The 27,304-nt window shown below is 44.9% G+C and overlaps 1 protein-coding gene across 4 annotated transcripts in view; it reads left to right on the top strand.

Moving 5' to 3' along the window:
• Positions 1-27,304, top strand: part of LOC137439256 (connector enhancer of kinase suppressor of ras 2) — a 231,786-nt gene that overhangs the window by 161,030 nt on the left and 43,452 nt on the right. For 3 of the 4 annotated variants that reach the window (XM_078768257.1, XM_078768258.1, XM_078768260.1), the window contains exons 8-11: positions 15,360-15,428; positions 22,113-22,259; positions 22,521-22,654; positions 22,955-23,157. In XM_078768257.1, coding sequence (XP_078624383.1) covers positions 15,360-15,428; positions 22,113-22,259; positions 22,521-22,654; positions 22,955-23,157 — 553 coding nt within the window. The remainder of the gene's footprint in view (positions 1-15,359; positions 15,429-22,112; positions 22,260-22,520; positions 22,655-22,954; positions 23,158-27,304) is intronic. The other variant, XM_078768259.1, reaches the window with a different exon arrangement.

Consider the following 27,304-nt stretch of genomic DNA (forward strand, 5'->3'; position numbering starts at 1 on the left):
TCTTTGATTTGGGGATCTGGAGGGCAATTGTGAGGCTACTCACCCAAATGAGAAGAGGGCCACTGCTGTGACTGTGGGTGGGGAGTTGGGAGGAGGGGATGTGGTGTTGTTTGAGATTCTCGAAGCCATAATCACAAATGGCAGTCTGTTCTAACACGGGCCTTGTGCACAGGCGCATTGTCATCAAGGAGCACACGTTTGGTCAGCATCCTTCAGCATTTTCCTTGATTACCGTTCAAACATTTTTGCATGGGCTAGTGTTTTATTCCCCTGTGATGGTAGGTTTTTGAGGCAAAGAGTCATTCGGCAGGATTCTCTCGACGTCCCAGGATATCAAGGCCATGATCTTGCTCGCTGTGGGTTAGATGCAAATTTCTTGGGTGTCGGTGATACGTTGTGCTTCCATTGCATGGATCCTAATTTCGTTTCAGGTTCTCCTTGGTGAGGGCAAGTTTAGTCACCAGTTACCAGACACATGGTAAAGTCTGTTCATTGAACAGTTCAAGAAACTAGCAACATGATGCCAACCATTGCTGTCAATTGTGAGTGCTGACGTTTTGTAACATCCATCTTGTTGAGACCTTGGGCAGGCCTGAGTGTTCGTGGATAATGGTGAAATTGCTGCCTTGAGAAATTCCAATTTCAGTGGATATGTCGGTGAGCTTAACTCTCAATGATTAATGTTTCGAACTGGGCGGCAGTTTGCTGGTCACATCTGGCACCCATCCTGACCTGAAGTTATCATCAAAGGATTTCCGTCCATGCTCAAAGTCAGCCACCCATTTGGATACCGCACACCTTCACCAAACATGGCCACCACGAAAGGTTCGTGGGCTTCTTTGGAGATGGCACCTGCTTTGCGGAAAATATTGATCACTCGATCAATATCTCGTAGAGCACCTGGTTTTTTACATGAAATCTCAATGCAATTTACAGGGAGGGAGAAGTTTAGAAGGATAGAAAATCATGAAACAGCTGTAACGAGGATAAGATAAGATTTTGAGATTTAAAAACCGTAGTAGAGGGCACTTTGATTCTGTCCTCAATAGAGGACACCTCGTCTATGTGAATGAATGAATGAATGATCGTTTTAAGGCCATTTTCCCCGCTAGAGCAGGGGTTAGCCTTGCGGGCCCCATGACAATCATGGTTCCCTGTTTGAGGCGATGTTTTTATGGCTGGATGCCCTTCCTGACGCCAACCCTTGGTCACGCTCTTAGGATGCGCAGGGATACGGTGTACCTATTCTAAACCGGGGTACACACCGGGATCATTCATCCCAGCAAGCTGGTACTCAAATTGCCGACCTCGGAAGGATGACAGGCTGGGTCAACCCCCCTGGCGTTAATTCAGCAATCGACCGGGATTCGAACCCAGGATCCTAGGATCCCAAGCTGGCACCCTAACCGCTAAGCCAGCACCAGGCTACCTCGTCTAGGTGAGATCCATAAATATATGCCACAGCAAACATCTTCATTCGGTTTTTTGAAACGACAAACAATGTCAGATCAGGTTTATAATGAGCAAAAAAACATTGGCTCATGAGATGCCAATGACCGTCCCTTTCCTAGAACCACTTTGAACACACCTCGTCATTGGTGCTTGAACCTGGTGTATGCATGGCTGTGGTTCACACTTATCAAACTACTTAACATCAGTCACTTGTTATTTCCATCCTGCTGTGCCCACGTTTTTTGTTTCATGTTGTGCTCCTGTTATGACGATTTGCATGGGGCCCGACGTAAGAAGTCACCGTTCCTCAGCCTAAGGAATTTTGTTGGAGAAACTTCGCCACCACCGCGATTTATCTGCGGCCACAGGCGCCAGCGGAAAGGTCCCCTGACATTGCTGCTGCCATGGAATTGTCACGCCAATCTCAGCGTTTGGGGAGTTTAATGGATGTCATTAAATCGTTTCCAGGAATTTGCCAGCAGTGTGCCGCATGCAAAGCTGGCATGGTAATGAGGAGCCTGCAGGAGAATAGGAAAAAAAATACATAAGGAAAACAGCTGTGCTATCTCCCCAACTTGACACTGCTTGGTTTAAATCATAGAACGGGTTTGGGAAGTAAAGTTGGGAATTTAATTAGAGGTGGAGGTTGGAGGGAAGAAGAATTCGCATTGATGGAAAATGTATAACCTGACAAAGCACAAAGCAGGTTGTTCAGCTGTTTAGTTTGCGCTGAGCGGATTACACCCCTAAATACTCACCGTGGGTTTGCAAAATGAGCTGAAGGCTACTTTGCAAGCTTAGCTGGATGCAGATGTCCATGACTGCTGCGTAAATTGTCTGCCCTTCCCTTCCTGTGTTCCAGAATCCGTCCTTCGCTTTTCCTGTTCTTATTTGTAACTTCCCATTCACAGTTACACAAAAGAAAATCTTCATTAACAATCCTAACATTCTTATCACCAGACATATATAGTTCCGCTTGCTTTTACAAATCCCACGCTTGGTGGAGTTTATGATGGGATTGCCAGAGAATGAGAACGTATCGATGAAGAACCGGCTGACCTGTCTATTTTTATGGACAAACTTGCACAGCCCTCCCATGAACCTTGGTTTTGTGTAAAATACAAAAGGTGGATGCTGGCACAGACATTGAAACAGAAATGATACCGTTTGCCTCTTCCTGCAGAAGTATTCAAAAATAACACAATGGAACATTATTCTCATTGTTTTAGGAACTGATTCCAGATTTTTCGCTCTCTCTCTCTGTCTCACTCACTCTGACTCTTTCTGCCCTCTCTGTTACCTGTTACCAGCTTATTTCTGGTAGTAAAGATTAACATGGCAAAATTATCCCAAGCTGCAGACAGTCGGACAGCAGATTTTTCAACAGGATAAGTGGGGTTGAGGCAGGAATCTACAGCTCCAACTAATTGGCAGCCGTAGCCTGGCTGCGGCCATAGAAAGCTTTCCAGTAGCTGAGTTTATTTCTGGCTGATTCCATACCCTTACTCCTCAGTCCCGTCGTGTTTTGGTGCTTCTGTCGACTCGTTTAATTCGCAAACTTTTCCCAGTTGTGCTTCTAGAAGACCCCTCCACGAACCAGATGCGTTTTTCCTCAGTGGCAGCACCTGGCAGTTATTTTCCGCTTCCCCAGATTTTCTCCCAATATCCAGAATCAATGCTCATCTCCACTTATTCTGGGTTCTTGATATAGAGTGCAATTTGCATTTTTAGTGCAATTTGTTTATTAAAGCAAAAAATTGGCTTCAACCTTTAATATAAAGCATTTTCAGTCAAATGAATTGATTGATCGCACATTTCTTCATCACATCTGATTGGCTTTATCTGAGTCGAACTATTTGTGTCATGGAAGTGTGTGGTTATCTTCGTTTTGCTCCCAGTGTGTTTCACCATCGAGCTATAATCTCCCTAACCCCAAGACAAGCTACTGGTGTTCGAAGCACATCCTTGTACTTTATTTATCTTTATTTTCATATCTTAGGCTCACGGGGAAGCTTGTACACCTTTCACAGGATGCTCAAGGATATTGAGAGGTCAGCGATCCTTTTGAATGAATAACGACGATTATGGGGCAAAGTGGTTCCAGTTGGCACAAAATCAGATCAAAAACAACAAGCAAATTCGCCCACCTGCATACACGCTCGCAATTATTACAGTCGCAGGTGTATGCGGAACCGCCCGTTGTCGAATGCAATTCGGTTTCCATGCTCATGCTCCGCTAAGATGAACCAAACCACTGTCCCTAGCCAAGCCACACACAGCTGATTGCGCAGCTTCTTTCCCCATGGAAGTGAGGCCTTCACATTTTCCCAGATGTTTCGTTCTCACTTGGCACGCATCTCTCTCACCCGTTGCAGTTTCCTTGTTTGGCTTCATATCAACATTGTTGCTCATTTTTCACAACGCTTGTATGATGCTTCCGAGAGCAGGAATGAACCTCCGAGTTTTGTTTAACTGGACATTCCTGCCACATTGCGTTGGATTAAACCACATTTTATCTTTACCCCTCAATGTATTCTCACCAATTTCTGCATTGTGCAGCAGCCATAGTAGTAGTAGCAGTAGTAGTACTAGTACCCTGAATACAGTCCCATTCCACTAATCTGCATTGTGGATACATGTCCTGATTTGAAAAATAATCTTCCACTGAAGGTCATCTTTCCTACGTCTCTTTTCTAAATCTGTAGAACTGTATTCAGGAGGCTACTGCTGCTACTACTGCTACTTCTATTGCTACTGCTGCAAGTGAAAGCCAACTGACTTTGCTGTTTTAAAGTCTTTTACGATTCCATGTCAACCCAAAACTTTTTTCTTTTCAACAACTTCCCACAAATGCAGGAAAATGTGATGTGTTGCTGTCTTGTCAAAAGCAATGGCTCCAAACTTACATCACCCAAAACCTTGCCGCTGCAAAGCCCACCAGCCGTCCACTGAGACTGGTGGTGAAGGACGAGCACAAAGGGACAGGGCTCCTGCAATGCCCACACATCGCCATTCCTTCCCCACCCCCACCCTCTCCAAGCCTCTGCATTTTAACCATTGTGGTGGCTCCAACCTTCACGTTAAAGATTGTATCGATTCATCATTGATTGATGGCTGACATTCCTGGAGTTTTTAAACACAGATAGGATGGGCCCTTTTTAGGGGTTGGGGAGAGGAAGGAGGATGGTCTATATGCTAACACTTAGCAAGTAGTGAATCTGCAAGGTTTTGGGTGATTCCTTCATGTGTTAAATGTACAATCTGAATTTGGACTTCCAATTAGGTAACACTCAGTTTTGCACGCAATATTTATTGATAATGTTCATTTATTTATTTTCTTGCTTAGATTGTGCTGTTCTATTTCGGGTAGCCTTTAATACTACAGTGGTGGAAAATTTAACATTCGTCCCTCTAATTCTCAATTGTACACAAATACGCTTGAAGGATGCGAAATAACTTGATAAATATGCCATCGTTTTGAGCTCCTTCCCATTGAATGGGATTTTCTTGAGGAAATGCTTCTCCTCAAGAAAATTGACAAACAAGAATACGATATTGCTCGAAATGAGCCTGTCGGCTCGGGGTGAAGGGACTAAAGTAAACTTCCAACATTTTTGTAAGGTTGAGTTTTATTCTTGTTTGTCGTGGAAAATTCCTCCATTCAGTTCTACCTGCCATTCCACTAATGCATGTCTCATCTTGACTGGTGCTTCAAGGCCTCCGCCTCATTGTCCCATCCACCCCTCATTTCTTATTCTTCACAACACACTTCCTGCTTTCCCCTTCTCCATGCCACCAGGTGCATCCTCTTTCATTTGCTTCCCATCTTATGGAATCATTTTTCATCAACATCTATACTATTATCTGCTGTCAATCTCCTTTAGACTTTCACAGATGTTCATATATCCAGCTGCCTTTCCATCTTTATTTGATTTTTCTTTTTTGAGGTTTTTAATTACCACTATCCCATATCTGTTGTTTTTTTTCATCATCCTCAACAATATCCAGTCAAACCTGTATGAAAAGAAAGACCACTCAAGGGAGATGGTAAATGTGGCCTTTATAGACAAGTGGTCTTTCTGTACAGGTTTGCGGCCACTATTTTTCTGCAGTATAGTGACGATATATTCAGGTGCAAGGACCCAAATGTATACAGTAAGCAAACCTGCCTTGGTGCCTTATATTACCTCCACCACCGAAGATGGAAGCAGTATATTTTCACCCCTGTCTCTGTGAACAGGATATCTCAAAAGGTTGTGGAAGATTCGGACCAAACTTGATGGACAGGTAGGTTGGGTGTGTGACAAGTGTTACGTGTTCCTCTACGATCTCCTGGTCTCGGTACACCTCCGAACCCCGAGAGGAGCCACGGCAGAAAAATATGTTACTCTGTGTTAGAAATCAATAGTGAAACCACACCAATGATTATAAATGAACAAATAATATATTGAAAATCACACAGGAATAACGGTACAACAAATGGCAATTAAGAGTGCACTCTATATACCATCAATAAAGTCAAATAACTCACTGCTCCCAGCGAGTGAAAAGGACACTCCTCAATGTCTCTATAACCTTTTCCAAGGCGAATGTGATTCGCCTCAGCGGTCGCTGGAACGATATCCAGTCGAAGCCCTAATCTCGCTCTCCAATCGATATTCGAATCGCGTACAGTTGACAATGTGGATCCGCCCCGCCGAAACTGTACAACGGCCCTTCAGAGGGGCACCTTCACCGCTCACTCAGCGAACTGCAACGTAATTGGAGACGAAGCGGTCGCACACACACATCCCCGACAAACGGTAGGATGTTGGGGTGAAGATGACGCGAGGCAAAACCTTTGTAGGTGTCCGAAGCGCGGGGTTCTAAATGGCCGACGGCTCTTACTTGAGCCGATGCGACTAGGCGAGGATTCGTCGAAATCTCAGCGCCCAAATCTGACTATGCAGATTTTCCACTCCAGCGATAATTCCTATCGCCGGATGTCCCTTCAAGGAACTCAAACTTCCCTCGCGACTTTCGGTAGACCAGCCTCGCTATGGAGTCTTGACGTCACGCGTCTTCTCCAACTTTGCTCGTGCCGCCTCTTCCTCTTCACCTCCTTGTCTTCCGGTTCGGTTTCCTGTATCATTTTAAGTTAACCTTTTAAACTTTAGATAGCTGTTCCTGAATAATAAACCTTTTGAGAATAATAATAGTACATAATATCAGAAATATGTCAAGTGGGTGAAAACCACAACAGCGGAAGTGACGGATCCGTAACACTTCCCCCCCTCAAGAAAGAAAGTTTGAACACAGCGAAAACTTTCTTTGCATGCAAACTCTTTAAACAAACAAAAATAAACTCACAACCCAAATCACCAATTCCCGTGAGCAACAATTATTATCAACATCTCAAAAATAAAGCAACAAAATTTCACACAACCCACAGAGATTTCCAAAGTTAATTCCCTCTGGACAAAGCATCAGCAATGACATTGTCCCTGCCCTTTACATGTTCAATTTCCAAGTTGAACCCCTGCAAAGCCAAACTCCATCTCATCCCCCTCTGATTTTACTTTTCTTTTCTTTTGAATGAAGGTTAAGGGGTAGTAATCAAAATCCAAAGTCAAGCACAACTACAACACTTTTCCTGGGAGGCCGAGCTGAAAGCCAGGTTCCATGGTGGTTGGGGTGGTGAGGCCTGGAAGTATTCACTACATGGACGCCTTTAGGAATGTGGAGTTCACGGTTAGCCCGTGCAGGAAAGTTCACTGCATAGACGCCTTTAGGAACGTGGCGTTCACGGTTAACCCGTGTAGGAATTTTTTGCTCGGCTGCTCCGCAGCATTCAGTGCTTCAACTCTTTCTAACTTTCGTAATAATCACGGGTGGACCGCTTGTCACTGTATTCACGTAAATAGCGGTCTCCCTCTCGGCCACTACCCTGATTATCATTCCTGCGGGAGCTGCCGTAACCCTGGAAGCCTCCGTAGTAATATCGACTGTGGCCACCACCGAAACTACCGCCACGGTTTCCTCTTCTGTAGCCCCCACGACACCTAGGGAATGCCTTCCCTACTGTTATGGTCCGACCCTCCAACTCCTTGCAATTCAGATCCTTTTCTGCATCTCTGGCGTCCTTTGAGTTTTCAAACGTGACAAAGCCAAACCCTCTTGACTTTTGTGTCTCCCTGTCTTTTATCAGCAGCACTTCCAAAAGCGGTCCATATTTGCTGAAGGCAGACTTCAGAACATCTTCCTTGGTTTTGAAGTTCAGTCCCCTTACAAAGAGCTTGCCAATATTGCCTCCATCCCTGACTTGCGTGTGCTGACACTTAGTTTCAGGGTACTTCCTCCTAGGCTTTTCAACAAACATCGGGTTACCAGCAACTTGACCCCCGGCCAAATCATTCCCGATAACAAAAGATACTCCCTCTACAGGAAGAGTGGCATGTAAACCTACGGTGACCGGTCCTGACACCAAATCAGACTCCAAATGGATGACATAAAGTGGAGCTCTAACACAGCCACCAATCCCCTGTAAACGAACACTATTACCAGTTGCCGTCTCCTCTGACAGTGGCAAAATGCCTTCAAGCATAAAAGACTGATGTGCTCCGGTGTCCCTCAGGACCATAACCGGTTTCTGGTTAGTCAAGTCTTCATCCAAGGACACAACCCCCTCTGAAATAAATGGTTGGTAACCCTTTTGAGGGCGATTTCTCACATTTGCCATTGCATTCGGAGTTGTACTAGTCGAACTCTGCTCCTGATTTTCCTTTCCCCGAGCATAACAGTGGGACATCAAGTGTCCAGGTTTATGGCAAAAAGCGCAAGTAGGCCCGGAGGAGAACCTCGTGGTCTGCCTCGAGCCCCCCCCCCCCCCCCCCGGAGGATAAGTCTGCCTTGGAACTGTTGTCTTCTGATTTCTAGAAGTCGTAGTATCAGAGTGGTCCTCATAGTCATCTCGAGGCCGCCCCCCTGAATCTTCGTTCTCCGCACCAGATGTATCATAACTCTCCGTGCGAACTCTAGGCGGGAAGTTAGGTTTATGGAACCTCATCCTGTGTGTTAAGGCATAGTCATCTGCCATGGTTGCTGCCTCATACAACTTTGGTACTTTCCTTTCCTCCAGATGTATTTTAATGCCCTCGTGGACACACTGTTTGAATTCCTCCACCAGGATCAATTGTCACAATAGTTCAAAGTCTTTCCCAACCCCTTTTGAATCACACCACCGATCAAACATGGTTTCTTTCATTCTGGCAAACTCCACGTGGGTCTCACTCTCCCTCTTCCTGGCGTTCCGGAATTTTTGCCGGTAAGCTTCAGGGACCAATTCATAGGCTTTGAGAATGTTTTTCTTCACTATCTCACAATCTGCACATCGGTCAATCGGTAAAGCCGAATAAATATCTTGAGCTTTACCCACCAGAACACTTTGCACAAATATGGTCCAGGACTCCTCAGGCCATTTTAGCAGTTGAGCCACTTTCTCAAAGTGTGAAAAAAAAATTGCCTACCTCCTTTGCATTGAAGGGTGGAACCAGCCTCACATGTCTGCCAACATCCCAGGTGTTCTGACTAGGTGTCAAACCAGTCGGCATGGATGGTACCTCTCCCCGTTCTTTCATTACATCCAGCTCCTTGAGTCTAATTTCCTGCTGAAGCGCCATTTCACGTTGCTTTAACTCCCTTTCGGCTTTTCTCTCCTCTGCTTCGAGTTCCCTTGCAGCTCTCCTTTCCTCTGCTTGTTTCTTTTCTCTTCTCTCTTCGAGTTCTCTTTCAACTCTCCTTTCCTCTGCTCTTTCTTGTGCTTTTTTCTCTTCTAACCTTTCCTGGAGTTCTCGTTCAACTCTCCTTTCCTCTGCTTTTCTTTCTTCGAGTTCTCTTACAGCTCTCCTTTCCTCTGCTTTTTCCCTTTCCTGGCTCTGCAATTGCATCTCCAGTTTCCAGAGCTCCACATTTTCTTGTTCCTCGGGTAACCAATCCAAGGCTCCCTCTTCCCATGTTCCTTGTCCCACCAGAGATTCTATCACCAATCTCTGCATCTCTGCTTTCCTCATATTCGTTCGAACCTCCAAGCTAAAATGTCTGGCCAATACCAAGAGGTCCGATTTTACTAACGCTCTGAACTGTGCCTCACTAGGGGTCACTGCAAACTTCTCTGCGTCAAACTCCATGGTGACTATTGTTAACACCTGCTAACCTTCACACAAGAAATGAAAAAAAAAAAAAATTATTTTTGAAAAATTTGGGAATGTTGGGAAAAGTTCCAAATTTGGGAATTCTGGGAATGTTAGGGAATTCTTTCCCGGACTAAATTTAGGGAATTTTAGATCCCGGACGCAGACCCAATTTCGAGCCCACGTGTCAATTGGACGAGCCCCCAATTTCTGTTACGTGTTCCTCTACGATCTCCTGGTCGCGGTACACCTCCGAACCCCGAGAGGAGCCACGGCAGAAAAATATGTTACTCCGTGTTAGAAATCAATAGTGAAACCACACCAATGATTATAAATGAACAAATAATATATTGAAAATCGCACAGGAATAACGGTACAACAAATGGCAATTAAGAGTGCACTCTATATACCATCAATAAAGTCAAATAACTCACTGCTCCCAGTGAGTGAAAAGGACACTCCTCAATGTCTCTATAACCTTTTCCAAGGCGAATGTGATTCGCCTCAGCGGTCGCTGGAACGATGTCCAGTCGAAGCCCAAATCTCGCTCTCCAGTCGATATTCGAATCGCGTACAGTTGACAATGGGGATCGCCCCGCCGAAACTGTACAACGGCCCTTCAGAGGGGCACCTTCACCGCTCACTCAGCGAACTGCAACTTAATTGGAGACGAAGCGGTCGCACACACACATCCCCGACAAACGGTAGGATGTTGGGGGTGAAGATGACGTGAGGCAAAACCTTTGTAGGTGTCCGAAGCGCGGGGTTCAAAATGGCCGACGGCTCTTACTTGAGCCGATGCGACTAGGCGAGGATTCGTCAAAATCCAGCGCCCAAGTCTGACTACGCAGATTTTTCACTCCAGCGATAATTCCTATCGCCTGATGTCCTTCAAGGAACTCAAACTTCCCTCGCGACTTTCGGTAGACCAGCCTCGCTATGGAGCCTTGACGTCACGCGTCTTCTCCAACTTTGCCTGCGCCGCCTCTTCCTCTTCACCTCCTTGTCTTCCGGTTCGGTTTCCTGTATCATTTTAAGTTAACCTTTTAAACTTTAGATAGCTGTTCCTGAATAATAAACCTTTTGAGAATAATAATAGTACATAATATCAGAAATATGTCAAGTGGGTGAAAACCACAACAGCGGAAGTGACGAATCCGTAACAGAAGGATGAAATGAGAAGATTTTGGTGAAGATTTGCATCCGGATCCGGATACGATATTGTTTTAAATTTTTAAGTGATTCTTCACCATTGAGATGGGGCCAAAAGCGATATATAGCATGACATTTCAAAAAATTATGGACGGATGGATTATGACAAAGCTAGGTGGATGAGTTGGGTGGGAACAAGAACATGCCGATTACATTTTGGTTCAAGTTCGGATCCTGATCCAGCCCACCTGTGGGATACAAAACGTAAATTGTTCACCCTGGCAGAGGAATGCGCTCTCCTGAGTGCTATTCTAGTTTACTATTTTATTTATTTTCTCAAGTGATTCATTAATATCTCACTCAGTCAAATTTGAAGTTTGTTATCACACTGAAAACTGAGTCAGAGCTGAAGATGGAAAACTCGATCCAAATTGGAGCAGGCGATAGTAATGAGCGTACATAATTGATGAACAATAAAATGCAAATGCACTGAAACATGGAACTCTGAAATTCCAATTCCGTTCACCAAAACGCATATTGTTTTTCATGATCTACGGCTTGTAATAATAGGATTGCCACTCGCACATCATACACACTTACATACAGACAAGACATGACACAGTACTATTATATGAGAATACACAGCCACTGAGTTTCGGCATAGTGACGTCACGTCTCGAGATACTTGGGGTATGAACGACATCACAACAATAGTGGCGCTTTTCTCACCGCTTATATTAAATGGTTTGCCATTGCCGTCCCAGCGTTCTTTGTCTGTGCTCCATCCTTTTAAATGCTGAGCATCGAGCAAGGGAGCAGCACGTTGGTTTTTTAGTCATTGGTATGACTCGGCCGGGTTTTGAACCGCTGAGCTCCCAGAGGCAGAGTGGAGACACCAACCGTTACACTGCCCAGTCCGGTATCATTCCAGATGCGGGGTGGACGCTCTAACCATGACACCACCAAGTCTGGTATCGATCGAGAGATCTGTAAGAGATGTGTCGATATGCTTTGTGTGAACATAGGAGGGAACTCTCCGTGGAGAGTATTTTATTCATAACTCTGATGTGATAGGTCACATGGTATGGCAGCCATATTGGATTAAAGGAAAAATTTGGACATTTCCAAAACCGCTCAACGAAATAAAATGAAACTTGGCAGATGTCATCAACTCCAAATGGGGCCTATATATGCTGGTAATGATGATATCATCGGTGAAGGTGTATTCTAGCCATAATCAGCTGAAATCCTTGTCCGAAAAATGTGAAACTTCATGTATCTGATGTACGACCTGATGTGAGTAAAGAATTCAATTTATGACATAATCAGTCACTTGGTCTTTTTTTTTTTTTTTTTTTTTTTTGTATACTGAATCGAGGCTCGTGAAAGAGCTAACATTTATTTCACAAACAAATCAACCAGACAAACAAAATATACAAAAAGAGGGAGCGGAAGACAAGATGGGGAGAGAAGGGGAAGCACACAACCACAACATTTGAGAGCAGGGAGAAGTGTGGGCGGGAGAGGGCTTGGGGGCAGGAGGCGTGGGAGGGGGAGGGGAGGAGGGGGGGAGGGGGAGGAGAGGGGGGAGGGGGAGGGATGGGAGGGGGAGAGGAGTGGGAGGGTGGGGGGGAGGGGAGGAGGGGGAGGGGGAGGGGGTGGGGAGGAGGGGGGGAGGGGGGAGGGGAGGGGGAGGGATGGGAGGGGGAGAGGAGTGGGAGGGTGGTGGGAGGGAGGGGGGAGGGGGGTGGGGAAGGGGTAGGACAGTCTGGTGGCCATATTGAATTGAAAATGAAAAGATAAAAAAATCTTCTGCAGAACTGCTTAACAACAACAACAACAACAAAACGTCATGCATATGATTGACTCGTCATGGGGAATATAGTTTGAATTTTTTTTTCATGTTCGTCTTCCTCGACACAATTTAGACTTAATGTGCACAAAAGTGGTCGTTAAATATCCTATTAATCCATCAATAATCAATAAAGCTACGGATAATGGCAAGGTATGTGACATAATGGGGTGCATGGATGATACAGGTATATAGGCCAAAATAGCAGTGGGCCGTAACAGTAGCGTGTTCATTTAACGATGGTATTTCTGTCCGGAATGAGCGAGACTATGCCGATGTACAAGTGCCGTTCTGGTATTATCATTTGTTTGAACTCTGCGAGGACACATGGTGTGCACGTGGAAAGTTGCACAAGGGAACCCACGACGCTGCTCGTTGCTAGTTCCCGATGAAGGACGGACAACGTTTCTTTCACCATATGCTCTTCAGCGCTTTCAGGAGCGCACTCACCCACCATTGCTCACCCTCCATTGTCCGGAGCCCTCACCCCTCCCACATGTGCTTCCTTGACCCTATGCTCGCTCATGGTACAAACTACATTGTTGTCCCTTCCCCTCTTTTATTTTCTTTTGCTTTCACCACTAACGTCTCATTTGTGCAGCATAAGCATTTTGTGCCTCTATTACAATTTAGTTTTACGGGTGGTTTTGGAGGACTAAGCATGCCATAAACCTCTGGATACAGTGATTTGTATATTAGCACGATGATCATCAGTTTGTGGTTGACGTTTCATTTTGCCCACAACGATACCAAAGGCACAAATGAAATTGGCTGCGATACTTTGGTCTGTAAGATTTTGTGGCAAAACATGGCCGGGGGAATGAGATTATGCCATTATATGGCTATTCTTACCACTTTTTTTATGCCTCCACTTTTTTTAACGCCTGACAGTCCAAAAACATAATGCCTCCAGTGATTTCGTCGGCCATTTTGGACTGTCCGTCTGTCTGTCTGTCCGTCCGTGATAGGTTTTTGTTGCTGTGATAACTTGTGAACGGCTGAAGGGATCTAAGTCAGACTTGGTGCAGGTAAGTATAATGAGGTAAAGATGAACCGATTCGATTTTGGGGTCATGAGGTTAGAGGTCATATCAGGTAAAATCCTGTGACCGCGATAACTTGTGAACCAGTGATGGTATTTTGACCAGAGTTGGTACAGGTATGTTTTATGATGCCGAGATGAACTGATTCCATTTTGGGGGCAAGAGGTCAAAGGTCAGAGATCCCATTTGGTAAAAATTCTGTTATCGAGCTACTTGTGAACCAGTGATGGGATTTTGACCAGAGTTGGTACAGGTATGTTTTATGATGCCGAGACGAACTGATTCCATTTTGGGGGCAAGAGGTCAAAGGTCAGAGATCCCATTTGGTAAAAATTCTGTTATCGAGCTACTTGTGAACCAGTGATGGGATTTTGACCAGAGTTGGTACAGGTATGTTTTATGATGCCGAGACGAACTGATTCCATTTTGGGGGCAAGAGGTCAAAGGTCAGAGATCCCATTTGGTAAAAATTCTGTTACCGAGCTACTTGTGAACCAGTGATGGGATTTTGACCAGAGTTGGTACAGGTATGTTTTATGATGCCGAGATGAACTGATTCCATTTTGGGGGCAAGAGGTCAAAGGTCAGAGATCCCATTTGGTAAAAATTCTGTTACCGAGCTACTTGTGAACCAGTGATGGGATTTTGACCAGAGTTGGTACAGGTAAGTTTTATGATGCCGAGATTAACTGATTCCATTTTGGGGGCAAGAGGTCAAAGGTCAGAGATCCCATTTGGTAAAAATTCTGTTACCGAGCTACATGTGAACCAGTGATGGGATTTTGCCCAGAGTTGGTACAGGTATGTTTGATGATGCCGAGATGAACTGATTCCATTTTGGGGGCAAGAGGTCAAAGGTCAGAGATCCCATTTGGTAAAAATTATTTTACCGAGCTACTTGTGAACCAGTGATGGTATTTTGACTGAACTTGGTACAAGTATATATTATGAAACAAAGATGAACTGATTAGATTTTGGCATCAAGAGGTTAGAGGTCAGGTAAAAATGTGATACTTGAGAACACTTGAAGGGATTTGAATCAAACTTGGTACCAGGATGTATAATAATGTGGGCGGACACATATCTATCGGTCGACGTTGTGACCTCGAAGAGTGGCGTTCTAGTTTATGCTCTTCAGTTTATGTGATAACAAACTTCAAAAAAGGACAAATAATTCAACCTTTAACAGGTGATAAGAAGACGACTAACCAAGACCGATTGTTGATGCAACTTTTGGGTCTAATCTTGCTATTGGCCCTCTCAGCCGTGCAGTCCCGGTGCATCCGTTCATGTTACCTGGTCGAGGTTATCCTGGCCTTTCCCTTTTAGTCTTGTCGAACTATAAGCTGTAACTCGTCGCTTTCGAGCAAAAAATGGAGCTCTGTGAAGGACATTGCAATTACCCTGCATAAGTAATGAACTGAGACAGAAGGATGTATTTTACGGTTTATTTGCACATGAGAATATGAAAGCGTTCTCATAACAAGCATGCAATCAAGATTGGGAATAATCGGGGTGACCGGTTTCTCCGGGGGCACAGCTTCACCCATGACGTTGTCTTCGTAGAATGTTAAATGCCATGTGAACGTCCGGGATTTGGACAATGAACAAGCATTTTGTATTTTCTTGCTTTCCTGCTCACCCCTCTCTTTCTCTCTCCTCCCTACCCCATCCCCATATTCCTTATCTGCAGTCACCAGCCGATCAATGTAAAAAAATTCATGCAGGGGATGAGGTCATCCAAGTTAATGGTCAAACTGTGGTGAGTGCCTGAGGGCAGTCCTTAACTGGCCCCTCACACCATTCCGTACCCTCACGTTTCTTGCCTTTTAACCTCACCTCTGCCTTCACCTTCCCTTTTCTCTTTCCTGCCTTGTTGTCGCGCATCCTAACATATCGTACCTTCGCCTACTTATGATATTTCCCTTCCTTTTTTATTTATTTATATTTTTCAAATGTCTTCGTCTTCTTTCCTTTTAATAGTTGTCCAAATTGATTGGAAATGATTTAGAAAGAAACTCCACCATGACGTCCAACGAACTGTCTGTGGAACTCCGAGATAGAATTGTGAGGAGGCATGCATCTGGGGAAGGCTATAAAACAATTTTAAGTGTTGATCGTTCCCAAGAGCACAGTGAGCTCGCTCCATCATTAGGAAATCGAAAGAAATTGTTGCGGTCCGCGGATTAGGATGTTATTTTTACCGAGCGGAGGTATAACCGCGGCCGAACAGTTGCTCCCCGACTAAACCCGATTTACCCAAACGTTGGCCGTATCGCGCCACCGCTATTCAATCGGGAAAAGACTAAGACGACACGGATGTGAAGAAAAGGAAGACGAAGGCAAAGAAAGGTTTGAAATACGATTACTATTTATTACTATTTACAGGCTCAAAGTAACCAAGGAGAAGGAAAGATAATAAAATAATATACAGAAGCTTTTAGAGACACAGGGAAAATACTAGCTTACCTAACAGGCTTAATTACTACCCAGGACAGAACAAACGAAGACACAGACTCACGCGGGGAATTGCTGAGTGGATTGGCTGGAAGGAGGTGTGTGGCTGGAGGGGGAGGACGGCACGGAGCTGGCTGGAGCTTGATCCCGCACGGGACGTCGGGCTGGACCTCGACGGCCGCTGATGCCACCGAGCCTGTCGTGTGCGCGGGATCACGGGTCGGAGCTGCTTGGTGGAGCCGACGCCCTGGTGGGGGGTCTGGCATGACGGGTTCTCTCCTCTCTCTTTCTTGGTCCAACCACTCTTTCTCCACCGACAACTCAACACAACCACTCAACGCAACCACTGACCACCCCTGACGACCAACTCAGCTCTTGTCATGGACCTCTCTACGTGCTCCTCATCACTCTTGCGCCCGCGCTTTTATAACGCCTCCAGCGATTAAGCCGCCGGCCTTCAGGTCACGCCCATCGGTGTGCTCACCTCGGCCCTGGTTGGTCGCGCGACCCTATGGCTCCGCCCTTGATGACGACGGGCGGGCACGCCTTTCTTCCCCAACCTTGCCTCGTGGCCAATGGTGGTTGAACAAAACCGCCCAAAATGCAGTTGGCCATTGAAATGAAATGAAAGGGGATCTACTCTTATTTCACTTGGTGCAATGGAGTATTTAAATTAATGGGAGACACGGCCTTACCCTAAGACACATAATAAGATATAAGCTACTGAACAAGGGTTTTATCGGGTCCTGCAATGTGGTGTTTCATGGAATAACTACCGAGACGCCCTTTGACCTTTACACTACGGAGGTATTTACAAGGATCATGACATTTACAAAGGGTGATCTTTACAACAATTTACACTACAACAACAAAAAAAAAAAACCATTCTCATATCCACAACAATATGAATTAACCAGACTTCCCAGAGCTGCCCGTCTGACCAAACTGAGCAACTGGGCAAGAAGGACCTACCCAAGAAGACGTGAAGCTTTAATCGCTGCCAAAGGTGCATGCTTCTACGAAGTATTGACTCAGGGGGTTGAATACTTATGTAAATTAGATGTATCTGTGTTCATTTTGAATTCTTTTGTAAAAAATTGTAAAAAAAACTAAATTCCACTAAATATGGGATCAGTGACAATATGCATATCAGTGACAAAAATATATATATATATATATATATATGTATGTATATATATATACAGTGGAACCTTGACTTACGAGTGCCCCAACTTACGAGTTTTTCGAGATACGAGCCGTCGCTCGGGCGGTTTATTGCTTTGAGATGCGAGCCGAGATCCGAGTTACGAGCTTTCGCCACCCGGTCACGTGGTTATCTTGCCGTTCAAGTACAGTATCTCTGTCGTATAGCGCTGCATTTTAGTTTTCGCATTTCGGTTATTTTGAGTTTACGCCGCCAGGTGGGTTCCGGTCACGTGGTTATCTTGCCGTGCACGTACAGTATCTCTGTCGTATAGCGCTGCATTTTAGTTTTCGCATTTCGGTTATTTTGAGTTTACGCCGCCAGGTGGGTTCCGGTCACGTGGTTATCTTGCCGTGCACGTACAGTATCTCTGTCGTATAGCGCTGCATTTTAGTTTTCGCATTTCGGTTATTTTGAGTTTACGCCGCCAGGTGGGTTCCGGTCACGTGGTTATCTTGCCGTGCACGTACAGTATCTCTGTCGTATAGCGCTGCATTTTTGTTTTCGCATTTTGGTTATTTTGGAAAATTTCATGTTCATGTTCATGTTTTCATGTTCATGCCATGCCAGGCCACAACTTGTTCAGAGTGCCGGCGATAGCTCGCCTTCTCTTTGTGGAAAACACGGTGAGATCCTTAACATCCAACAACTAATGGGACGCAAACGGGGTGCCCAGTTTAGCGGTACACACATTGATGAATCACCCTGCCTGTGAAACACCGACATGACAGGTTATGGCTGGGTCGGGATTCAAACCCAGGCTGGACAGTTTAGACTTTAGAGTCAAGTGTGCATACCTCCAGTCCAGGCCATCCTGCCAACTTGTATGCTGCATACAGGTGAAATATAAAGCGCGAGATATTTTTATATATACTGTATATTTAAAAAAAAATTGGTGTGGTTTTTGGCGGGCTGGAACGGATTAATAGCATTTCAATGCATTTCAATGGGGAAATTTGATTTGAGATACGAGCAATTTGAGTTACGAGCTCGGTCACAGAACGAATTAAACTCGTAAGTCAAGGTTCCACTGTATATATATATATATATATATATATATATATATATATATATATATATATATATATATATATATACAGTACATACATACATACACACACACACACTACATGACCAAAAGTATACGGACACCCCTTCTAATTAGTGGATTCGGCTATTTCAGCCACACCCATTGCTGACAGGTGTATATATAATCAAGCACACAGTCATGCAATCTCAATAGACAAACATTGGCAGTAGAATGGGCTGTACTGAAGAGCTCAGTGACTTTCAACGTGGCACCGTCATAGGATGCCACCTTTCCAACAAGTCAGTTCATCAAATTTCTGCGCTGCTAAAGCTGCTCCGCTCAACTGTAAGTGCTGTTATTGTGAAGTAGAAACGTCAAGGAGCAACAACAGCTCAGCCGCAAAGTGGTAGGCCACATCAGCCCACAGAACGGGACTGCCGAGTGCTGAAGCACGTAAAAATCATCTGTCCTCGGTGCAACACTCACTACCGAGTTCCAAACTTCCTCTGGAAACAACGTCAGCACAACAACTGTTTGTCGGGAGTTTCATGAAATGGGTTTCCATGGCCGAGCAGCCGCACGCAAGCCTAAGTTCACCATGCGCAATGCCAAACGTCGGCTGGAGTGGTGTAAAGCTCGCCGCCATTGGACTATGGAACAGTGGAAACGCGTTCTCTGGAGTAATGAATGTGCTTTACCATCTGGCAGTCCGACGGACGAATCTGGGTTTGGCAGATGCCAGGAGAATGCTACCTACCCGAATGCACAGTGCCAACTGTAAAGTTTGGTGGAGGAGGAATAATGGTCTGGGGGCTGATTTTCATGGTTCGGTCTAGGCCCGTTGGTTCCAGTGAAGGGAAATCCTAACGCTACAGCACACAATGACATTCTAGACGATTGTGTGCTTCCAACTTTGTGGCAACAGTTTGGGGAAGGCCCTTTCCTGTTTCAGCATGACAATGCCCCCGAGCACAAAGCGAGGTCCATACAGAAATGGTTTGTTGAGATCAGTGTGGAAGAATTTGACTGGCCTGCACAGAGCCCTGACCTCAACCCCATCTAACACATTTGGGATGAACTGGAACACCGACTGTGAGCCAAGCTTAATCGCAAAACATCAGTGCCCGACCTCACTAAAACTCTTGTGGCTGAATGGAGAGCATGGAGAAAAGCTGAAGAGCATGGAGAAAAAAAAAAAAACCAGAGAATTGTCTGAGGAGGTCAGACACAAGATTGTAGCCTAGCATGGACAATCTCAAGGCTACAAGTCCATCTCCAGAGACCTTGATGTTCCTGTGTCCACCATATGCAATGTTATCAGGAAGTTTAAGGCCCATGGCACTGGAGCCAACCTCTCTGGACGTGGCCGCAAGAGAAAACTTGATTGAAGATTGCAGAGAAGGATTGTTCGAATGGTGAAGAAAGCACCTCGATAAACTGCCAAACAGATTCAAGCTGACCTTCAGACACAAGGTACGGCAGTTTCAACTCGCACCATCCGTCACCAACTCAATGAAAGGGGGTTCTATGGTAGGAGACCCAGGAGGACCCCACTGCTGAGAGAGAGACATAAGAAAGCCCGACTGGAGTTTGCCAAAACACACCTGAACAAGCCAAAATCCTTCTGGGAGAATGTCCTGTGGGCAGATGAGACCAAATTAGAGCTTTTTGGTGATGCACATCATCTCTATGTTTACAAAAAATAAAATAAAGCCTTCAAATAAAAGAACACCTTCCCTACAGTCAAACATGGAGGAGGAGGGTCAGTGATGTTTTGGGGTTGATGTGCTCCCTCTGGCACTGGGTACCTTGAATGTGTGCATGGCATCATTAAATCAGGAGATTACAAAGGCATTTTGGAGCGCAATGTTCAACCCAGTGTCAGAAATCTGTGTCTCTGTCGAAGGTCATGGTTCTTTCAGCAGGAGAATGACCCTAAACACACTCCACAAAGCACCCAGGAATGGTTCAAGAAAAAACGCTGGACTGTTCTTAAGTGGCCAGAAACGATTCCAGATCTAAATCCCATTGAACACCTGTGGTGAGATCAGAAAACAGCAGTTGGGAGAAGGCGCCCTTCAAATCTGGGAGAACTGGAGCAGGTGCACAAGAAGAGCGGGCCAAACTGCCAGTAGAGAGGTGTAGGAAGCTCATTCATGGCTATAGGAAGTGCTTGACTGCAGTTATTTTGTCCAAAGGTTGTGCTACCAAATATTAACTCTTGGGTGTCAATAATTTTGTCAATGCCATTTCTTTTTATTTTCTGATTTAAAAGGATATATTAAGTTCTGAATCAAAAACAAAGGTTCTCTAATATTAACAGTGAAATAAAGAATTGTGGAGACCAAATACTTTTTTCAGTTTCTACTTGTTTTTAGAGAAAATTGTAAGTTATTCGAAAAAAGTGCAAGGGTGCCAATATTTTTGGCTGCGACTGTATATATATATGTATGTATGTATGTAATCTGTTTGTTCATTTCACTATGTCCCACTGTCAGTAAGTTAGTCTTCATCCTTTGTCATATTGCTCTTCCATGAGCCTTGATTTTGTATTTCAAAACAAAAAAAGCTGCGAGAAGCTTAAATGGCTACATTTGGCTCTTGGTATTTTATATTCCCATGACCTCACATCCCGACCCTTTTAATATAAAGCTGAGTAACGTGGAGGAGCAAAAACCCAATTTATTGGAGTTGAGGATCTTGCAGGTTTGTGTGACCTTGAACCAGAATGTTGCAGAAAACCATTATTCATGAGGGTGATTTGTTGTGTTACGGTCTGTGACCTCTTCTTCTCCTATTTTCCTCTTCTTCTTCACTTACGAGTTTGACTAATCTGGTTTAACCCAATACTTGAGAGCCTGTGATTGGCTGTAGAAGGAAGAGAAACAGGATGGTGGTGCAGAGGATGAGGTTGTTGCTGTTTTGGAGGAGTGCTTTGGACTGTTGACTCAGAAAGACACAACAAGGAAATGTCGCAGGCAAGACCTTGAATGCCTGATGTTTTGACAAGTGAAAGATATTTGTAGTACCTTGGATGGTGGGGGAAATTGAGGACAGATTGACTGCTCTGGAAAAACGAGGCAGCAATGGACGGGAGGCCATAGCAGGCCTCATTCCACGCCGGCAGCTTGTGCTACGCAGTGAGGCCAAGTCACCTCTGTGCTGTGGCGTGACTCCGGCGGAGAGTTCACTGAGGGCGAAATGCTTTGAAGCTGAGACCTCGGAGGTCAGTGAGAACTCAAAAGCCAGAGAGGTACCTCGGACGGGTCAGTGACAACTCAAAACCAGAGAGGAACCTCAGAGTGTGGATTGCTCTATCCTCCATCACCCTCGTGCCGGCCATTTAACTGCCGACTTGAGGCATCACACTGGGAGTGAACTTTGGTGACTTGAGTAGGGATTAATGCCAATACAGGTTTCTCGCTTATGGGGGTAGTTGGCATGTTGGCCTGATATGGTTTTCCCTTTTTCTTTCCATTTTTCTCTATCATTTCAAATTTTTTCTTTTGTTGTACCCAATAATTAAATCAGTGTTTGATCGCCATATTTTGCTTTGTATTCTGGCCTGTTGTAACAATTGAATCACAGTCGATGATGATATCTGTATCTCTTTCAGCAATCTCCGTTTTTACATTGAACCACATTGTCTACTCACCAAACTGCTGTTGTGAGCCCTTTGATATTTGTAGCTTCCCTCGTGACAGCAACTTTCCTATTCCCCTCCCAAACCCCATCTCTGACCTTTATTCACTCAGGTGGGTTGGCAGTTGAGAAACTTGGTTTGTGCTTTACGTCAAGACCCCCAAGGCGTGACAATCACATTGAAGAAGCGGCCGCAGTGTACCCTCACGTCCGACCCAGCGCCCTTAAAGAACATGCGCTGGAAACCTCTTGCTCTGCAGGTCATTGTCAGGTTAAGTTGTATCATCGCCAAAAAAAAAAAATTCGTCGCCAACCAACTAATCGTGAACAATGTTTAGGTGGCGTCGTGACGTCATTGCGTAAAGTTGATCTCAAAAGATGATTCACTTGACAGTCATTGAGTTAGTAAGTAGGAGATATCTGCGCGAAGGTGAAAGGGGGTGTTTGCACTGTTCCTGTTTGAAATCCTTGATAAGATGATTGCCCTCTGAGTTATCATTTTGCCTGCTATACTTTCATAGGGAGTCGCGTGCATGAGTCCCGCAAGGAATGCCGGCACTCCGCTGCGGATTGCCGACTCCCCTTCCCGAAGACCAAAATCTGCCCTGCTTGATCTGTTCATTCCGCCACCACCAAATGAGCCCTACGTGCCTCGGTAAGGCCAATTGACACGTCTCACCCGAGAAGCACCTCACTTGGTTATAATAACACGATTGTTGAGCAAAATGTGTTTTATTCATGTCTTGACTTATTTTAACGAGGTATTGGTAGCCTGTTCTTTCTGCCTGCTGGTACCTTGATCAATGCATCTGTCATCGCCCCACCTTATCCCGATGCAAGGCAGGAGGTTGATTATTTTTTAATATCCTACTACTGTACCTTGCTATGACATCTGCCCTGGTAAAAGCCAACACAATACGTGCGGGGATTTTCACAGCTTCATTCCTTTCCACAGTGATGGCGAGCACAATTTGAGTCGAGCAGAGCCTCCAACACCCGCCAAACGATGCCAGTCCCCAAATTCTTGCTTGGATCAGCACTTCCGCAGCCGACTGGTTCGTGTCGCTGACGGCGGCCGCACATTGCTGCACTGTTACTATGACAACGGTCAGCCAGGAAGCCATGTGGAGCTGAGGTCAAGACCTCCATCGTCGTATGGTGAGCTGCAAGAAAGATTAGAGAACATAGTATCTGGTGAAGAACATCGTTTTCTTCGTTGTGGGAAAAACTCTGTACAGATCTTCAGGATAAGTCATTCTGTCTGTGTCCCAAATCCAACTCGAAGGCGATTGTACAAACTATTTTTTTCAACATGTCAAACTTGCAAAGTGAGGAGGCTTAACTTTATTATGTTATCAAAGGGAGCACGTTTTTATCTAGCTATCCCGCTGTCCACATTAGAACTACAACACCATGATGAGATTGTCCACATGCCATTCCAGACATAAGAACCCAGTGTGATGACTTTTCCTCCCCAATGCACCTCCCACCCTCTCCTAACCCCCTGCCCTCTTCCGCTTTCAAAAAGGCCGACACATTCAGGCAGATTGACTTATTTCGGAACATGATGGAAATCCACACTCTGTCGGAAAGGCATTGATTAACCGCGTTTCCGGCTTACTTGTACAAATGCGCAATGCATATACTTCTGCTCTTCACTGGAATGAATTTTGTGGTATGCTGTTTATAGTATCAGTAACATGTTTTGTCTGACAAGGGGCTTACCAGGTTACGTTTGAGGTTGTCACAGATACGTACCATTTGCTCCGTGATTTTGATTCCGTAGCTTTGCTGGAGCTGCTTGCTTAACTAACCCAACACCTTGCATTATCCTACAGAGCTCTGCTTTAACAACTAACAAGATGATGAGCAAATGGCATGTTGCTGTTTTTCATGATGTGTGTTACTCATACTCATTAATGATGGGAGCAGTGTTTAAGGCTTTTTCACATTGTTGCATCACATGCTTTTTGCTTTATTTGTTTATCTTATTTCCCTCTCTTCCGCTAGCAATCTGTGAGTGTGGTTAAACTGCTGTCTCCGCTCCTTTGAAGGATTGCATAACTTGCTTACAGCTTGCTTCCTTGTAATCTCACTTCTTTACCGGCCACTGCGGGTAATTGTCCTTTCTCCCATGCCAAGCACCTGGTTCAGTTGGTTCTCGACCTTTTCTATGCGAATCGTGCTGGGGAGGTCACCTACTTTAATTTAATTTGATTTTGATTAATAAGTCTTTATTGAAAGTCAATTTTGGTTGAAATTGGTCAATTGAAATTGGTCTTTATTTGATTAATAAGTGGGGTTTTACCTCTGCCACCAAAGGTGGATGGAGGTTACGTTTTCACTCCTGTTTGTCTTTCTTTGTCTGTCTGTTTTGTTTGCTTTTTATTTGATTAATAAGTGGGGTTTTACCTCTGCCATCAAAGGTGGATGGAGGTTATGTTTAACCCCTGTTTTTTTTTTTTTTTTTTTTTTTGTATACAAGGTCGAGGCTTGTGTAAGAGCTAACATTGATCACAAAAAAGACAAACTGACACATAAAACATCATAAAGGGAGCGGGAGAACAAGATGGAGGGCAGGGACATCGGCAGATCTGTGGGAGGGAGAGGGCTTGGGGGTGGAGGCATGGGAAGGGCGGAGGGGGTGGGAGAGGTAAAAAAAAAAACCTAAAAAAAACACGTGGACACTGCAAGGACTTCCAGGAAAGAAGTCGGTATTTCAAAAAAGTGGATCTGTGGTGAATTAACGGGGGTAGAAAAGATCAAGGTTTTGGATGGGGGAAGATAAGAGGTGGTGGTGAACAGCTGTTTTAAAGACCTGGAGGGAGGAGTGGGATTGAAGAGAGTGAGGGAGTTTGTTCCAGAGGTGGGAGAAAAGAGGAATGAAAGAGTGAAGGTGAATAGAGAGTCTTGATTTTGGCAGTTTAACCATAAGGGCAGGAAAGATCATGGCAGATAGTGAGACCCAAAAGCTTGAGTGACAGAACTTCTTGAAGAGAATTGTTGAGAAAGTAGATTGGAGGGTTGTCCAGTCGGTCTTTGCGGAGAGACATAGACCTGGTATTGGCTTAGCGGTTAGGGTGCCAGCTTGGGATCCTAGGATCCTGGGTTCGAATCCCGGTGTCTCGCTGAATTAACACCAGGGGGGTTGACTCAGCCTGTCATCCTTCTGAGGTCAGCAAATTGAGTACCAGTTCACTGGTAATTCCCTGTGTGTTGCATGAGGCGACTAACAGGGTTGGTGGCAGGAAGGGCATCCGGCCGTAAAACATTGCTTCAAAAAGGGGACCACGGTGCCCAGAAAAAGGCCAGCCCCTGCTCTGTGGGGAAAAATGGCCTCTAAAGGCGGTTCATAGTGAGAGTGTGACATTTGTCAGGATTGAAAGACATGTTCCACTTGTTTGCCCAGTCTGTGATTTTGTCCAGGTTTGCAGAGATTGAGGAGGCTGCAGACTGCCGATCTGAGGGATGAGGAATGGAGCGGCAGAGAGTGGAGTCATCAGGAAAGAGATAGGATTTTCCAGAGAGTCGGAGACATCATTGATGAAGACCAGAAAAAGCACAGGGCCCAGAACATGCCTTGGGGAACTCCAGCCTGAACAGGAAGGGGAGATGAGAGAAAACCATGCAGGGCCACACGTTGACTATGACCAGAGAGGAAGTCCGCAAGCCATGAGTGGAGATTTCCATGGATACCATAGGAGGAGAGTTTGGTGAGCAGAGCGGGGTGCCAGACCGTATCGAATCCATGTGATATGTCAAGGGACACAGCTCTGATTTCCTGTTTGGCATTGTGGATCTCCATCCATTGTTGAGACAGCAGAAGCGGCATGTCCAGAGTAGAATGACCTGGTCTGAATACAAATTGATGATCCGAGATCAAGGCATTGTAAAGTTTGTCTGTTTCTTTGTCTGTCTGTCTGTCTGTTTGTTGGACTGTGAGCAGGATAACTCAAAAGGTTTTGAATGGATTCAGAAGAAACTTCGTGGACAGGTTCGGGGGATGATAAAGACGAATTGATTATAATTTGGTTCTACAAATTCTACAATTTTTTTTTCATTTTCTTTTGATTCTTCACCATTGAGAGATGGGGCTAAAAATGATATATAGCATGATGTCTCAAGAACTTGGAGAGGAGTTGTGAAAATATTTGGTGGATGAGTTGGTTAGATGACAAGAACAAGCTGAATCGATTTTGATTCAGGCCCGGATCCAGATCCGGCCTATCTGTCGGATACAAAACGTAAACTGTTCATCCTGGCGGAGGTATGCACCCCACCTAGTGCCGTTCTAGTTTTGTACTGTTGTTGATAAGTCAACGCATTGCAAAAGGAAATGAGCTAATATTAAGAACTTTAGAAGCTTTGGAACGTGACCAACAATGTGCACAAATCATCGCTATGTTTTCTCTCCAAGTGCTCGAGAATTGTTTAAAAAATGTTATGGGGATTGCGTGAAAGTTTTGTCATCTTGAATTGACAAAAATCTTCATCTGTCAGAACTTTTCTTCTAAAAAATTTCCCCTGCAATTCGGTCGAAATATAGTGACGAGTTAGTTTTCTTCCCTGAAAGCCTGGTGTATGACTATTTTATAAGCTCGATTCAATGTAGTTTCCTTCCCATGTAATATGTCTCCGCCAGTTGGTTTATTCTCAGAGGTTTAAAAATTTTTTGCCACGCTGATGGCTGGAGTTTGAAAGACTTTTCATCAATTTATTTTTCAGACACAGGTATTGAAGCTTCTGCGAGAGTTAAAATGACGTACAATGGCAGGTTGGCAAACTGACAGTCAGGGATGAGGGGAATAAGCGGTCGAAGAACATAAACATCAGTAGGAGTAAAGAGGCCACGGGATGGAAATGGAGGCAGGGAGACAATTGCCAGGGGTCTAGGACTTATGGGTGAGCGAGGGAGGCTGCAAATTAGTGAGAATAGAAAATCCTCAACTTTATGAATGGTACAAAGGACAGGTGATGATGGGCTACCGTCACAAACTGTAATAAAGATAACAAGAGGACCCTCAGGGAGAGAAATTCACAAAAATATATGGAGCGAAGATGGGAGTTTAAAGCTCAAAGTTAGGGAGAGTAAGAAGGTACGAGTTTCTCGGCTAATGTGTGCGACCTGGAGGGGTTGCATTTGGGTGTCAGGCAGAGGGAAGAAAAGACAAGGAGGGACAAGATGGGGAGAAGATGGTGAGGCCACCAACCTGTCTACAATAAACACTGACAAACTACTCTGACTAAGCTCCTGATCCAGAGCTACCTTTGACTCGAAATTCCTTATTGAGCCATTGCCTCCAAA

The sequence above is a fragment of the Myxine glutinosa genome, chromosome 14 (genome assembly GCF_964187855.1).
Source record: "Myxine glutinosa chromosome 14, kmMyxGlut1.1, whole genome shotgun sequence".
NCBI lineage: Eukaryota > Metazoa > Chordata > Myxini > Myxiniformes > Myxinidae > Myxine > Myxine glutinosa.